The 16869-nt window shown below is 39.1% G+C and overlaps 1 protein-coding gene across 4 annotated transcripts in view; it reads right to left on the reverse strand.

Moving 5' to 3' along the window:
- Positions 1–819: 819 nt before the first annotated feature.
- The window catches only part of clstn1 (calsyntenin 1), a 33207-nt gene continuing 17157 nt past the window's right edge, over positions 820–16869 (reverse strand). For 2 of the 4 annotated variants that reach the window (XM_029506994.1, XM_029506992.1), the window contains 15 exons: positions 15670–15878; positions 14745–14894; positions 14303–14488; positions 13934–14182; positions 12010–12131; positions 11720–11882; positions 11261–11311; positions 10116–10273; positions 9715–9863; positions 8721–8965; positions 7801–7971; positions 7368–7513; positions 7063–7198; positions 5525–5709; positions 820–4281 (listed from right to left, as the gene is read on the reverse strand). In XM_029506994.1, coding sequence (XP_029362854.1) covers positions 4087–4281; positions 5525–5709; positions 7063–7198; positions 7368–7513; positions 7801–7971; positions 8721–8965; positions 9715–9863; positions 10116–10273; positions 11261–11311; positions 11720–11882; positions 12010–12131; positions 13934–14182; positions 14303–14488; positions 14745–14894; positions 15670–15878 — 2515 coding nt within the window. In that variant the 3' untranslated portion in view covers positions 820–4086. The remainder of the gene's footprint in view (positions 4282–5524; positions 5710–7062; positions 7199–7367; positions 7514–7800; positions 7972–8720; positions 8966–9714; positions 9864–10115; positions 10274–11260; positions 11312–11719; positions 11883–12009; positions 12132–13933; positions 14183–14302; positions 14489–14744; positions 14895–15669; positions 15879–16869) is intronic. The other 2 variants (XM_029506996.1, XM_029506995.1) reach the window with 1 other exon arrangement.

Raw genomic sequence — 16869 nt, forward strand, 5'->3', positions numbered from 1 at the left:
TTGGTATGAAGATGCATAAAAATATGATTAGTGGAGTTTTAGCCCGCCTGGCTGAAATGTGACATGAAATCCACTTGATGGATCTGTTGCCATCTGTTGAACATTGTGATGGTTTCAGCATCCATCTCATCAGTCATTCAGTTGGATGTATGAAGCTTGTGGACACTTAATGAAACAAGATCACTGAGTGTGTTCACATTGTCCTCCCACTGCACGATAACTACAGCGCCAGTTAAACATGATTGAGCTGTGAAAAAAGAAAAGCAAGGAACTGTCTGGAGGTTAAATAGATTTTTCACCTTCATCTCTAAAATATTGTCAGAACCATTCAGAAATGGGAAATAAACAGACATTCAGAATATACTCTTGAGCACTACGCTTCCCTCTAGGTGTTTTTTTATGTAGTTTGTCAGGTATCTGTTATTTTGTCCACCCTTTGTGTGTTTGAGTGATCAAGAATCTCGAACCACTGCTCCATTTGACAACTGGTTTTAAAATAGTGATCATCTTGTGTTGCATTCTATTTCATCAAGTTTGGCTGGCTGAATTTATGTAGAACACAACATGGCAATGTTTACAGCATCAGTCTCTACTGATATTCTGCTTTGAAGCCATGTTACTTTGAATGTGAGTAAAATTTGTGAAATTCTGAACACTTCGTGTTCGGCGTCAGATTATTTTATTTTCGCCACCAGAGGACAGTAATGCTCCAGACTTCAGGACTACATGGGTGTGTACCACTCACACCCCCTTCACTGGAGTGGTTCTTGTACTGTATGCGCAATGAATCAGGGAAAATAGGAACAGACCAAAGTTATACCCCATCTCATCATCCTTTATTTTGTTTGCGAGCAAGCATCAACTTCACTACAATTTGCCTTTCAATTGGTAGAAAAGTGAGAGCAGCTCCAACAAGCACAAAGGAAGCTTCCAAATGTTCAAAAAACACCGCCACCTTTCATTCTGAGCAAATTTTTAAAAGAAAAGAAACAAAAAAATATATATCTGGAGTGTTGTGGACGTGTGAAACAGACAGTTATGAGAATCAGTAGTGTATCACGTCACGCCTATGTCACTCCAGTCTCACAACCCCAAATGGAACGTACACAAACTTGTGGTTCATGCAAAGTAAATTCCCCTGACATCTTAGTGTTACTACAGTATGGCTGCATTTCGGTTTGTTCGGCAGTGACATTCAATTCAACCAACTGACACTTAGCTCAGGGGCTGACCAGAAAGCAGAGAAACCAGAAAACTAGAGACGATGGAGTCAGTGTACACATTATCAGTGACCCATGGTATTGTATTTTAAACTGTAGATCTGTGGACATTTAGTGATTGACATAATGAAACACAGAATTTTGGAGTCAACAGGCTTAAACTCTTGTGAATTTCATGCTGCCCTCAAAATCCTTTCTCGACAATTCAGGCGATAGGACACTGTTCAAAATTACCCTCCACTATACACAAATAGGTCAGTTAACAGTATGCCTATGTATGCCGGCAAAAAGCTATTTCATTATGTACTGTGCATCTTTTTAAAGGTGGAGTCTGTCAGTATGACTTAGTACAATATGATTTAACAATATCCATAGAAGATACAATATGGATCTACTTCTTCTACACATCAACATGGACACATGACATCTATGTGAAATGTTTGTCACTTTTAATAAATCTAATGGTGGACTATAATTACGACAAACTGAACGAAAAAGTGTAGTCCTCAACTCTGTAAAAATCTAGCATTAAACAAATACAAAAAACCAAAACCAAAAAAAAAAAAACAACCACAAACAAAAGAGCATGGATTTTTGTTAGACCTGCTAATTTCACTATGATCGAAAAAGGCAAAAGGCACTCCCATCTCAGTCAGCTCAGACCTGGCCCCTTTTTCACATTTCGGAGTCATTATAGAGGGGAGACTGTTCACTACCTTTCCACCACAGACCTCTAAAAAAATTATAAATTAATTAAACTTAAAAGTGAAGCAACTGTGCGACACAAATCCCCATAAGTAGCCTGGAAACAGCCTCCTAGGTGAACCTATTATGCATTTCTGAACTGATTTTTGGCCTCTGAAAATGGATTTGCATGCAAAATTTGAGAGTTGCTATGCCAACATTTCTAGATTCGATAATGCCACATTCTGCTCACTGCAATGCCCCCAATCTGATCAGATTTCATTAATGCAGGTTTGGGAAATTGTGACATCTGACCCATTGTTTTGGTATCCGAGACATGAGACAAACACTTAATAGGTACTTCTACATCTGAGGGGAGATCGAGGCTGGACGCATTTTCCCAATCAGTTATACCAATACCAAAGGAAAATAAGTTTACCAAATGTAAACAAATAGCTTTAAAACAAATCTACAGTACAGTTCAATGTACAATCAAATCTAGTGGTCTAAGAAAAAATAAAAAAGTAAAGATTGAAACAAGAAGACGATTCATTTTTAAAGAATTTTCCTATTGTAAAAGATGCCGTCATGTCCTCAGCTGTACTTCCATAAACTACAATGAAGACTGCTTATTTTGCAATAAGAAACACTTTTAAAAACGTATCTTACATATGCATTACTATTATTGTCATTATTTCAGGTTAATACACACATTTCCAACAGAATTATCCTGAAGAGTACTTTAATTTTTCTCCCCTACAACAGTTCCAGCAACCTCACTTATCAACCAGACTGCACTTCTGCTGCCTCATAAAACTGCTCCTTCAGTAGTCTGAAGGTTTTTTCCTCCCCACTTCTGTCAGTACAGCAGGACTGGGATTTGGGCAAAAGACTTTCTTTTTTTGTGTTTTTTTTTGTTTTTTTTTTTGTTTTGTTTGTTTTGTTGTTGTTGATGTTTTTTTTTTTTTTTTGTTCTTAAAAGCTGCTGAGGAAATCTCTACTTGTCCAAATACACTGGCAGAAATGTTAGTACCTATTATTCAAGATAAACAGCAATACAGAACCTGCTGGTCTGGTGTTTGTACCACTCCACACAAAATGAAATGTCGATTTGTACATTAGCATTTCTCAGAGTATGATTACTCTGAACAAAAAGGAAATCCCATCTGTACAACAGTGAGATCTACTGGGAATGAAATATATGTGAGGCTTGGAGTAGAGCATTGCCACCTGTGCAAGCAAAGCAAAGCATGTATGAAGCTGAAACCGTCAACCTGTCCTGCCTACGAGAAAGTAAAAGAAAGGAAGAGAAAAAAAAAAAAAGACAAAATAGACACCACTTTGTCATGGAAACCTCTGCTGAACAGTCCTGGGTTTCTCATTGCGAAGCAGACATTTTTGTACAAGCATGATGGAACAGCTTTTGCGGAAATTTTGCAACATGCTACAGCCTCTGACACAAATATTCTACATTACTTACTGTGTCGTTTTAGATTGAATAGGCCTTCACTAACACATAGACTAATTACATGATTTCTTTATATTTACAAAATCTTTAAAAAGCAATTTATTTCTCTACACATAGGACTTGTTAAATACCCTCATGCACTAAAAGAAAAAAGAAATGCAGTCTACTTGTTAAAAGCATCATTTTGTTTCACTGTGGACTACAAGTCAAGAGAAATCAAGTCAAAGCTATATGTGAGCTTAGCGGCAAAAAAATCTAAAAACATTAAGCGAGAATATACATCAGGGGAAAAAAAAAGATTCTCCGTTTGAGTGCGTTACGTCTGGGAGAAAACAAAAAGTGCAGGTTGGCTTCCTTACACAGTTCAAAACAAATGCAGGCCAAGTTTTCCTGGGAATTGAAATATAATAAATAAAAAAATGAACAGTAAAAATCAGCAATCCGGTGATAACTAAACTACACTGAGTACCACCACTAAGGTAAAAACAGGAAAATCTTGACCATATATATGCTGAAGGGAATTGTTGTTTTTCCTTTTTTTTTTGTACTTGTGTGTTTTTAGATCATGGTTCCTTTGACATGAAGCTGTGGGGGGGGGGTGTTGAAGCAGTGACTATGAGGATCTGAGTGAGTTGATGATGTGTGTGTCTGTGTGTGAGAGAGAGAGGTTGTGTTGGGTGCAATGTGGGACTCTGGTGTGTTTGTGTAGTTGTTTCAGTAGGTGAGGGTGGAGTCATCCCATTCCAGCTGCTGCTGTCTGCTCGCCCCCTGCTGGTCCTCCGGCTCCACGCCCTCCTCATCTTCGCTGCTCTCTGACTCAGCACTCGTGATATCATCTTCCTCCTCTCCGTCCTCACTTTCCTCCTCCTCCTCCTCCTCTTCCTCACTGCTGTGCTGGTCCTCGTACGTCTGTGTTAGATACGGGGGGTGCAGAGGGGTTTCAGCGTCCTCACTTTTTCTCTATGCATTGATCTTATAATCTCAGTTTTTCAGTTATTCTCTGAATGCCTTCCACGGCCTTTTATGCTTTTTATGTGTGTCACATTTTCACACTGTATGAAAAGAAAATCAACATTTAATGTTTAAGAACTGTTATAGACCTGCAAAACAGGTCCAGAAAGCCCCCTGAATTTCAGATATTCTTTCAGCCTGACATGTTGTCCTGTTTCGATAGTAACTGCTCACAATAAGAACAGATTAAAGCCAGACACACAAAGACCTTCCATCATTGCCATCCCAAATATAATGTTTTGTTTTACATTAATGATGCGTGGTGTCTGTTAATATGTACAGTATACTTTTTAGAGCAGGGAGTGTAAGTATATGGCTGCCCCCTGGTGATTGGGCACAGGGTAATAGGACATCTTGTAACAACATGTCAGTGAAGTGAACAGAGCACGCTCACCAAACTGGTTTTGGTATAATGAGACTACACAGAGGAAAGCTCTACTGCGATTACAGCTTTACTGTTTGCTCAATGTTGGACTGCATTTTAATAAAGCATCTTGTATTATGCCATTCTTAAACATGAAACACGTACGCAGCACAATGTGGTGATCTTTGCTATGCCAGAAATTCAGATTTATAAATCCTGCAATAGCGTGACTCAGCAGTTTTTTTAATTAAAAAAAAAAAAAAAAGGGGCGGGGGGGGGGTGTTGGGTCACTGTGGCTCAAAATGAAATTAACTAAGTGCACACAATATTTTAAAACAGGTATAAATCCACTGTGCAAAGGTTTATATCCTGGTCACAAGTCTTAGGACTTTTAGACAAAATTGATGCCATTTTCTTTGCTGGGTTGCAAAATCTTTGTTCAAGATCATCATGAGGGTAACTTATCGCACACTATAATCCAAATATAATTCTTTAATTTAAATTTACTCCACTGTGTAACACCAAAAATATCCACAACAAAGTCTCTCTAAGGCCAGGACATTCCCGCAGGACCGTCAATCACAGGAGCTTAGATAAAACTAGGGCACAGTCACAACATCACCCAGAGAGCATTAGCAGGTGAAAAGCTGCTGCAAAACACCCACAATTGGATACAGTGAAATTCTATTAGTAAAATGTCATCTTTATGCTGCTGATTCGCCGCACAAAAAGACACACATTTTGCCTTCTTGCAAAGAAATGGGGGTGTGTTTTTACCTCCATAGGGTTGACGGTGATGGTGAGAGCCGAGTCGTCCCAGTCCATTTCATTCTCCTTGCCGTTTTCCTGGTCTCTCATGGTGCGCTGGTGTGCCGCTCGGATGCGGAACACACCGAGGATGATCATGAACACCAGGAAGCTAACACACACCACAATAACAATGGTGGCAGCACTGGGAACCACTGCAAGGAAGCAAACGCACAACATAAAATGAGAGGCTACAAACAGTGGCTCATTCACATTTACAAAACGCTGTTCGACCTTTTATGTGGGGAGATCCGGCTTCCCCAACTGTCTGAAAGTATTTCTGTGGTTTCAGTTTATGGTGCCCCTCCTTTCTCAGTAAACTGGAACCAAATCAGCAACTCTAGGTGTATGTCTTCTTTGAAATAGCTCTGCTTTTTTCTTACCAGCCTGCTCCACTCTGCCCCACTTCACAGCGAAGGGCCTTTCTTATTCCAGCCTTCCGCTGTCACATGAAGCACTAGTGTGGTCCCTTAACTTGTGTGAAACAGTCAGTGTTTAATATGTGCCCTACTTTTAATTAAAGTGTGATCCTTCTGCAGTAATGCAGCTATATCAGAGGACAAATATTTTTAACAATTAAAGAGCATATTGCAGGTTATTTTTTTGATGTATATATAATCTTGTCTAAAAAATACCCTTTGAAAAGTTAATGGAGCTTTGAAATTTTTTTTTCAAGACATGAGTGCAGGATCCATAAAATTGTGCAGTTGAGGGAAGTTTAAGTACAATGCTGTCAGTTTAAATAGGATCAAATGAGCATTTGTTTGGTGGGGCATTACCAACTGTCAACATTTCACAGTCTTGGTTTTACATACCGTATTTTTTGCACTATGAGGCGCAATTAAAATCCTTAAATGTTCTCAAAAAACAGTAGTGAGCCTTATGTGTGAATTCTTGTTGTGCTTACTGGCCTCAAACCAATTTTACGTGGTACACTGCGCTCAAAAATCTGTCAAAATGTGTTAGTGCGAATTTGTTAAGAAACAAAGCCGCTCCTCTAGATGGATTGTGGGAGCATTCCCAGCTGACACAGGGACGTTGTGTTAATGTCGGTCCTTGGTTGGATATGGGCTGCAACGTCAGACGAACGTTAGATAACTAATTATGTAGTGCTGACAATCAACCACCATCCAACATTTAGTCAGTGTTACCTTGCTATAATTAGATTTCAAGCCAATGTGATATTTTTAACATAAATCCAATTTTAAAATCCACATCAAGAATTTGATAGATTTGTGGAAGACAAATTATTTAAAATGTGATTGTATTTTTCTGTATTTGTCACAACTGAACAATATTCTGAGTTATTGTGAATGAATTGAATAAAGTTCGACTTCCCTGACTGTTTTGTTTCGCTTTATATATGTTTGATCATGTGCCTTTTTACCTAGTGCACCTTATGTATGAAAATAGACCCGTTCATTGATATTATGCCTTATGGTCCGCAAAATACAGTAATACAAATACAGAGACTCTGAATTGAATTGGAAGATAGTATTCTGCAGTACCTGAGGCCTGGTGAGCATTGACCAGGTTGTGACCAGACAGATCCACAGATGCATGATGGACAGGGTTGATGAAATTGGGCTGCACCATGGCATTATTAGCATGCTCAACAGGATTGGCCGTGTGGATTACATTCACCTATACAGGATAAGAACAGAAACACATGTAAACTGTCTCTTGTCAGCAGACCTTTATTTGGGATGAGCCTGGGTCCTGTGAGGGAATGATATGCTACTAATTCTTAAGGAATGCGATGGCATGACTCGAAATCACTTGAATGTGAAGAAAATAACAAAGTTGGTCATACCTCAACCTTGAAGTCATTGCTGATGTAGCGGCCGTTAAGCTCAGAGCAGACCAACTTGAATTTTCTGTCAAACAGAGCTTCTGTGTGCCAGTTCTTGTAACGGATGAGGTGCAGGACCTGCTCATAGTTGGCCATAGTGTTCACACCTGGAACAAAGAAGAGCTTGTGTCAGCAAAATGTCTCCATGCACAGTAATGTGCAATACAAATGTAGGCTTTTTAGAGAATTTAGAAAATGACTTCTACAATAACAGACAAAAACTTTGATTCAACTAAAAGATTAGCGGAGATCAAAATGTTATTTTTGACCATGTAAATGCCTAAACCACTGTATAAACAATTTCATTCTTTTTTTTTTTTTTGGTAGTCTTAGCCTTACACAGTTTACAAAGCGTTTCCCTTATATGTATGTAAAGCTGCCCTGTGCTCTATACCATTGATGACAAGCCCCAGGTTAGAGGAACTCATCTCCAGGCCACGCTGCTGCAGCTGGGGCAAGTCCACCTCCAGGCTCTCATGCTCCCCGTCCAGCTCATCTCCCACAACAGTCACTTCGCACGTGTCCAGATTGTGCATGATCTCCTCTGAAACCACAGTCTCTTGGACTGAATAAACAATGGAGAAAAATGTTCACAGTGATGAGTTTTTGGGCACAACACAAATTTTTGATTGTCCACTGTTATTGTGCCAGTTTGCTGTTAGTGTTTATAAACAGACACTGGAAACTTGCAAGCGATGACATGGTTCAAATAGTCTCCTTGCGAAATCACCAGTTGGTTTCATTCAGCTTGCATCTTTTGACTTTCAATATCCAAAATCCTAATCATCTGTGACATTTCTTGTTTGCTGGTTGTGTAATGTGGGTCAGGATAATGCAGGTAATAGCAACAGATCTCTGTAAGCCCTTTCATCCCATATGTCCTGCTGCTCACCACAGGACATTGTACCCCCCCAGTATCTGTGTCAACCTGAGTGCACATTTATTGTCTCCTCGCCTCTTAGCTCATACAGGGTAACAGATGGCACAGCTGGACAACTGACACCCCCACCCCACCCCATAAAGTAGTAAACACTTTATCTCTTTTCTAGCTTCCTCCCTCTTGCTCTGTCTGGCCAATCCCTTCTTCCTCCAGACATAATCTAATCCTCTGCAGCTACTCTCTGTCTACACAGCTCTCAACTGTATGTTCACTGGGCTCAAAAGTAAGGTTACAAATGTGAGTATGCTAAAGTGGAAAGCCAGTGACTGGAACTCTGGGAATGGGTAGGTTATTAAGTCAAACACAAGCCACTGGGTTAGCGATCGGAAAAAATGTATTTTAACATTACCAAGAGCTGTGTGAATTTCTCTCACCTGTGGGGTCATCATCAGCTCCCTCTGCAGCTTCAGACTCAGCGTCTGCCTCCACTTCACGGGTGATAGTGCTCACAATTCGGAGCTCTGGGAAGAGCGTCACACCCTCCTGGCTCTCAAATTCAGCAGCACTGCGGGCGAAGTGGTCAATACCGCTCAGGCTGATCTTGGGCTCTTCAGGCTGCAGCACCATCACATAACCCTCAGCATCTGGGACTGTTACACAGGACTCCTCATTGAAGCATCTGGGGGGAAGATTTAGATTTTTTTTTTTTTTTATGAAAACACTGTTTTTCCTTTTGCTAATGAGAGTGGTATTTTGAACATTCCCTGCTTCTGTAAAATAAAAAATTAAAATGTCCTGTTTTGGGAGGCTGATGGGGAAAGAAAACTGAGACTGAGATAATAAACATAAGACTTTATTACTAGCACCATCTTCTGGAAAGTTGCCCTCATGTAGAATTTCTAAGCATGTTTTTTTTTTTACATTCATGCAATTGTGCGGTTTGATTAACATGCAGTAATTTGAACACATGCAAACAACTGTAAATATTAAAACACAACACTAACTGGAACTGAACTTACTGGATCAAGCTCTGTAAAAATAGGAGGTTCTTACAATACATTCTTTTCACATATCATCTGTACATGTATTCATGTTTTTCTACTCACATTCATGTTGAATACATCAGAGACATTAAGAAAATAAAAAAAGAGAATAATATTTTTCCCCTCTCTGCATTCCTCGAGACCGTCTCAGGTTTACTCTCTTTGATATGGAGATCAGATCGAACTCTTTCACCTCTATTTTACTCCAAAAAAACATTCTCAGATTTGAAGGGAAAAGACAGACCCTCTCTGAATATTTATGATGCAAAAAGAAGCTGTCTCATGGGCGCTCCTACCACTAGACTGACAGGTGAGGTGACATAACATAGCCCGACCAGAGAAAATAATAACAGACAGTGAAGTAGTTTCAGTTTCTTAGACTTACTTGACAGTGGTGGAGATGCGAAGGTGCCTGATGCCAGGAGTTGGAAACTGGCGGGAGTTCAAGTATGAGATGTGCTGCATGACTTTATCAAAGGCATCAATGTCGTCACCCTCCACGGTCAGAGAGGACTGGTTGGGGTTGAAGTCCACCTGAGAGAAGAATATGGGATGATGGCGCTGTCATTTGAGGCAACATTGCTTAAAACCGTCATTTATCAAGGCTCAAAAACACATTAGCATCTGTTGTCATTATTATTCTGAAATGACACAATGTTATTTCTCACAGGCCAGTGTGGATAATAAGTTTGGGTTCAAGACACTCTAAAAGACTAATAAGAGAAAATAATGTATTATTTTTTAATTGAACCGTCAGGCTGACAGTCAGTTCCTTTCCCTCTTTACCTTGACAGCTGAAGCTACCTCCTCAGGAAGCTGCACATCCAGACCCTCTTTGCAGGTGTACAAACAGTCGATCACCTTCTTGTTCTCCAGTTTGCCAGAGCGAATCATCAGCCCTGCCAGGTTACCCCGGAAAAACTGAGCCATTCGAGCATTTCCGCCTGGATATATCAGGATAGCGGTGCAGAAAAGAAAGAAGTAACAGAGTCAAAAAAGAGTCAAAAAAGTTACTCAACAATATATTTCACAGAATTCACCTTTTCTGGGGTGGTGGTTGAAGCATGCCCTCTCAATGTGTAAAACTGGTGTGAATGGAGGTCATGCAAGTTAGTATGTATGGCCTTACAAGGCCTGAGGCCCCAAGAGCCGGACAGAGGAATCATGAATTAACTTATACAAGCCATGGGCACATGCAAGGTCTGCTTTAGCGGGTAAAGGTACTGCCTTACTGTGGAAAAAACGGCATCAACAGAAAAAAAGAAAACTCAAAGGAGATATCTCAGATGTTGATGAAATTAATCCCCTTTAGTCACCTCAGGTTATAATGGAACAAACAATTATCTGAAATTTGGAACCTTGCAATTTCATTACTGTTTCAGTATTGTAAAATGCATCAACCCTAGCAAATCAGAGGGAAAACAATCCCTTCATGACTCCCAGCTAAACCATAATGAGCATAAATCTCTAGCACTGCAGCGTCGGAAACAATCTCACATCAAGGTCACATACTGTGTGTGGTGCTGTAGCTGTGTTATCTGATATGAAGAAGCTACTGCTTCTGACCCGAAGGTCGTGATCTGAAAGAAGAGCTTGTGCATCTAAAATGCTGTAGCCAGGTTAGAGCTTTGAGCTCATTATGCATCTGTTTCTGTTTTGCTTATGTATCCAGCTGAGGTGAAAAACAGCCTGGCTGCTGTAGTAAGAAAGATTAAATAGATGGAGGATGAATAAAATTCCATAAATGAATAAATAATCAGGCGGTATAAACATCACGTTACATTGATTCTGTTTCATGCTATTAAAAAAAATCTTTCTGCATGTAGAATGTACACAACTCATTCTAGCCAAAATGGTATGAGGATGCAGTTAGCATGGTGGGACACTGTGGACACATGGACATATCTGAGTAAGGGAAAGACTTGAGCAACCTGAGGTGGACTCAGAGACTGTCTCATTGTCATTGTCATGTCCTGAGTTGTCTGTAAAGGACAGAAACAAGAGAGCAGGAGAGACAGGAAGGAAGATTGAGGAGCTGCAGGAGAGATTCAGGCGCTACATACACGGTCATGGTGCATTGCGTGAGAATTTAAGAGAGTTAAAACTGTTGGATAATTAACAAACATGCACACTATAGTTTACAAAAAGCTCTAATCAAAAGGTGTAATAGATCATCATGCAGCATCTTTTATCCTTAAAAATACTACAAAACACTAAAATGATACAGATGCATATCAGTAGTTAAAGCATTTGTATGTATAACAAATTCATCTCTTTATTTTTTCCCCAAAATGTATTTGCACTTCTTACTTAAACAGAGATAAATATTTTCTGTCAAACAAGAATTGCCACTCATTTATTTTAATTAGATTGTCAAAAAAAGTGTGTACCTTGCCAGCAGGCACCAATAGTAAGCTGAGTTTCAATCTTGGAGGGATGCAGTGGGTAATCCTCTGTAACCAGGAAGGGCTCAAAGGTTGTCCCATCCACAAACAGGGACACAGTGGGGAACTCTACATTCAGCACATAGTGATGCCATTCTTTGTCACACACCTGAGGAAAACACCCCAGAGGGAATTAAAAGTGTGAAAGTGGTAACTGGATCTATTCTCAAATATCTTGTTTTCAGAGACCATCATTGCGTTAACTTTCACAGTAATTGGCAGAAAAAGCTGCTGACCTGGTCCAGCTTCCAATGAAACTCAGCGGGTTTATAGTTTTTGGCCTCTGACGGATCCTGACGGAGGAGAAGGATCAGCCTGCAGTTGTGGATGTAGAGCGAATAATGGTGTCTGTTCATCTCTGCAGGGGAGCAAATGAGAAAGGAAATCAGGACTTCAAGCATGTTTGCAGGATACGTGAGGACATTTTATAATCAAGTGCCCCAAAACAGAAGTGAAAACACAACACTCATCATCACTGAATTGTTTGAGGTCATTATAGGCAAAAAATGCAACTACTTCACAATAAAATGACAGAAAGGAAATACTTAAATCTGTCTTATGGTATTACATTTTACTAATTGCTAGTGATCAGAGAAAAAGTCAGTAAACTGAATGTAAGTTAAGCTAAAGCTCATAACAATGTTCTTAATGCTTAAAAAAATAATCCATCTGAACTATTTCACTGCTGGGATTTATCATCTGTTTATGATAATTATGCCATTTCTTGTTCTTAGTAAAAATGCTACTGAAACCAGTTTCACAACCAATTCCTTTATTGCAACCAGCATTCAAAAGGGAAGTATTTATCTGCAAATTCGATCTTTGAGATAGAAATTGCTGAAATTCTTGAAGAGATTGGAATAGTTGTGCTTTTCTCAAAGTGTGACAACTTAATTGGCCGAGTCTATAAAAAACATTTTCAACAGAAAATGTCATGTGATATTATACTCTGTTCTTAGAACATCATGTCATCAGCCAAGGTAATCAAAATAGACTGTGAAATTCATTCCTTATAAGACTTGAAAGGCTGTACAAAAGCTTTTTTCTTTTTCATTTAATTTCATTTAACAAACAGGGTTTTCATTTAGAAAAATTATTTATATATGTATATAGATATATATAAAAATATATATATAAAAAAAATGTTGATGCTTCACAAATATAAAAATTTGTTCTCAAATGTGATATCTAAGTGGCAGGTCAGACTAATTAAAAAAAATTTACCGGTGAGTTATAATGTGCATTTCAGTGAATAATGAACAAGAAGATTAAGAGTGAATAGGATTTTTCATGGTTGCTCCACAGGTACTATCCATACTTTATTTTTAGTGTATGAAATGTACTTTTATTATGAAGAATTAAGACCAAATTGTAGAAGAAATGAATGAAGTGACAACCTTGTGGTTCTGTGAAGCATATGTTGTGTTGAACAGAGGTACTGAGCGGTGCTGAGATCATGGGTATGGGAGCTTCCTGTCCTGGACACAGCCATTCTGATGTAATCCTTCTTATATAAGCAGTCGGACAGTAGCTGATGATCTGTGCCCCCCACCCCCCGGTCATGGCAGCAATTTTACAGTCAATAAGACCAACGAAATTGTGACCAGAACAAATTGTCAATGAGAGATGAAATTGGAAAGCTCAACAAGCAGAGGTGATTGAAAAAAGTGTGTTTAAAATGTGTTGCCTGCCAGATGAGGGTAAGGAGTAATTATAGCCTGAGGTTATAATGTTTTTCTTATACACTGGTGTATTTTCTGGCACCATGTGTGTAGAGAAATGACTACTGAGCAAGCTGGATGCCAGAAAGACTCAAACATGTTTTAATAATACCATTCTATCCATCAAATACCATTTCCTGAAATTTCAAATAAATGATTGGAGATCTGGGACAAATTTGGCAAGTTTTTCTGAAAAATTCTGCTGTTTAAGAAAAAGGTTTTATAATAACATTTGAAATAAAACCATTTCCCTCAACTGTTTGTGTTATTTAGCTCTTTTTACAATTTTTACTGAAGTAAAAACCATTTTTTAATGTTTAATGTGTAAGTACATCTCAGATAGCAATAGTTTTTGTATTACAAGACTTTCAGTCATTGAGTTTTTGCAAATTTTTCCAGCTGACTTCTTCTAAACTAAATTCAACTCAACAAACTTTACCTGTCTTGTCAGAGTTGCAGAGGATGGTTTCCTTCTCATGGGCCCCAGGGCCATGTCTCATCCAGACAGAGATGGTGAAAGGCTCCTTCAGGCTGGTGCTCACCATGCCATCAGGGACCTTGATGGCCTGGGTACCATTAAACTCAAACACCTGGTCACTGTCATGTCCATTATCAGTGGGCAGTCCGACTGTCCAGTTGGCTGAGCTGCTGGGTGCAGGAAGGAGCTCCACAGTGCCGGACCTGGCTCCTAAAACAGAAATACAAACAAATATTAAGAATTGTACTGGGCATTTGAATTAATCAAAAAAGTTCTGATGATGTTTTTGTTGATGCTGATATATCTATTTCCACTGGAACAGATACCTACCGCACAGCTTATGGAGCGACTTCTCAGAATAAGTGTCACGGTCACACCCTTTGCCAATGTGGTTGGTCTCCAGTTCAATACTGGCTCTGATGGAGGTGATTGGCTCATCACAGGTCTCCAAATGCATGCTGGGGAAAAGGGCCAGGCTACCCGTGCCCGGTTCATATTCAATCCTCTTGTTGAAACCTGAAAGAGGAAGAGAGGGGAGAGAATGAAAAGATGTCATTCAGACAGCAGAGGAAGAGTCAATACACAGCCTGTCGATTGTAATTACATAGTCAGAAGTACTTCAGCTCTTTCAAACGCAGGAAAAGGATTAAAGCAGTTAAATAACCTTTTGGACAGTGAAGTCTGCATCAATGGATTTCTTTTGTTCAACACAAAAACACAAATGGCGAGTGTTGTCTGAGGAACAACGGCACATAGAAGTGAGGTTTGATACCTTGCCAGCTGGGTTTGCAGGTGGGTTTGACACTGATCTTGACCAGCACGTCCTCAGAGGCACGGTTCTTTCCACAGTCGTAGGCAGTCACAGTCAACTTATACATGCGCTCTTTGCCGTAGCTCAGTTTCTCTGTGTTCTTGATGAAGCCTAAGCACAGTAGGAAGAAAAAGCAGTTCGTTCATTCTTTGTTTAATTTCAGAGCTTCATCTGTGCAAGAAATTTCAATGGCAAACAAAAAAAAAAAACTAACACAGGAAACAAATGCTTTTTTGAAAAAAAAAACAAAAAAACAAAAAACTACAATTTACACGAAACAGCCAAATGGAGATATTTACAGTCAAGCTATAATATAAGCATAATATACTGATTGACATTTTTAGAGCCTTTTGACAATATTTTGACTTCTGTTCTTTTCAGTGACTATACTGATGTCATTACCAAGCTAAAGTGTTTCAAGAATCTGATTAATATTCAAGTTATTTGGAGAACAATTTGAATTTGCTTCACTAAGATCAGATTTTTTTTCCCCTTCTACCTCAAGGACTAATTGTCTTTCACAAATGATAATTGTAACCAACATTAAGTTTCTTCACACTGAGTGGTTTTCTCACATCATCACCTGTTTCAGTGTCGTCTTTGACAGAGCTTGTATCTCACCAGCTCAGGTTGGGTTTATGGTGTCTTTTCACAGAATCTTTACTTTTGTTGTACCACACACAAAGAAACCATCCAAGCTAAGTGATATTTAAAAGAGACTGTCTCCATCTCACAAAGCCTACAAGCTTGAGGCAATTTTAAATAGCAATCATGGCATCATTGTTTACACAGATCAATAGACAATCTGATGTGTGTCAATAAAAGCAGCATGGCTCTTAGGCGTGTGGTTCAGCTTTTTCCAACAGGGCTACGTGGCAGTGCTTACCATCTTTGTCGATGGTGAAGGGCACATCAGGGGTAACAATCTCGTAGTTGCAGATTTGGCTAAACTGGAAGGAGCAGTCTGCATCCACCGCCTCCACCTTCAGGATGCTGTCATATTTCTTCCCCTCAATGACGGTGGCTTTGTAGGATTTCTCCTTGAACACTGGCGAATACTCGTTGATGTCGTTCACTTGGATGTGAACAGTGGCCCTGATAAGAACGAATTCAAGTTAGGTTACTGCTGGCTGAGGATTTTAAAAGACGCTTACACATACTTACAATTTTTATGATGATGCAAAATGTTCTATTATCACCCTCCAAGATGATTTGTTGAAAGAAATGAGTTGAAAAATATAAGCCTGATTGCTGTGGAATGGGTACAGTAGCTTTCATACCTTGAGTTTGGTTAAATTATTCCATTTCATGTACACACTGACTCATTACAAAAGAAGAGTTAAATCATTTAGACTGACAGGAAACTTATGCATTGGGCAGTTTTGGTGACTCATGGAAAAATCCAATTCTGGACCTTAAGCCATAAATCATTATAGACCAATAATAAAGATGGGACATAGTTACTATGTGAAAGCTATGAGATATGAACTGCATATAAAGCATTAATAGTGTTTGATGTCTTAAATTGTAATGTTTTTTTTATGTTGTATTGCAAAAGGCACAAAAGAGATTCTGTAAAAGATAACATATAAAACTGGGTTTTTTTTATTCTTGTTACCATAATTACCATCTGACTTTGGACAATTACATGGCTCGCTCTAGACATCATTCCCTCAACAGTTCCCACAATCAGCCAATTAAATTTAATAGTAAGCTCTTGAATTCAGTGCTGTGGACAGAAATTTATGTTAACAATCAATATTTATTCAATTGTCATTTGTGGTTCTCTTTTTGGACATCCTTTTGTAAAAAGATTAAATGAAAATTCAAGTGAGGTAAACCAAGAAATTAAAATTGGCTGTCCTTAAACTTTCTCTCATTTCTCGAAAGAGGACTGGTTGTTCCAAGCCTCTTTCATTTAAGATTTACGGCATTCACTTTGCTCTTGGGAACCATCAGTGCTACAGTCAATTTTTGCAGCCTTTTGGAGACCAGTGCTTCACAACAACCCTGTCTCTGAGCTCTGCAAGCAGTTCCTTCCACTTCATGACTTGGTTTCTGCTCCGATATGCAATGTCAACTCTTA

Source organism: Echeneis naucrates, chromosome 7 (assembly GCF_900963305.1).
Source record: "Echeneis naucrates chromosome 7, fEcheNa1.1, whole genome shotgun sequence".
In the NCBI taxonomy this organism is placed as follows: domain Eukaryota; kingdom Metazoa; phylum Chordata; class Actinopteri; order Carangiformes; family Echeneidae; genus Echeneis; species Echeneis naucrates.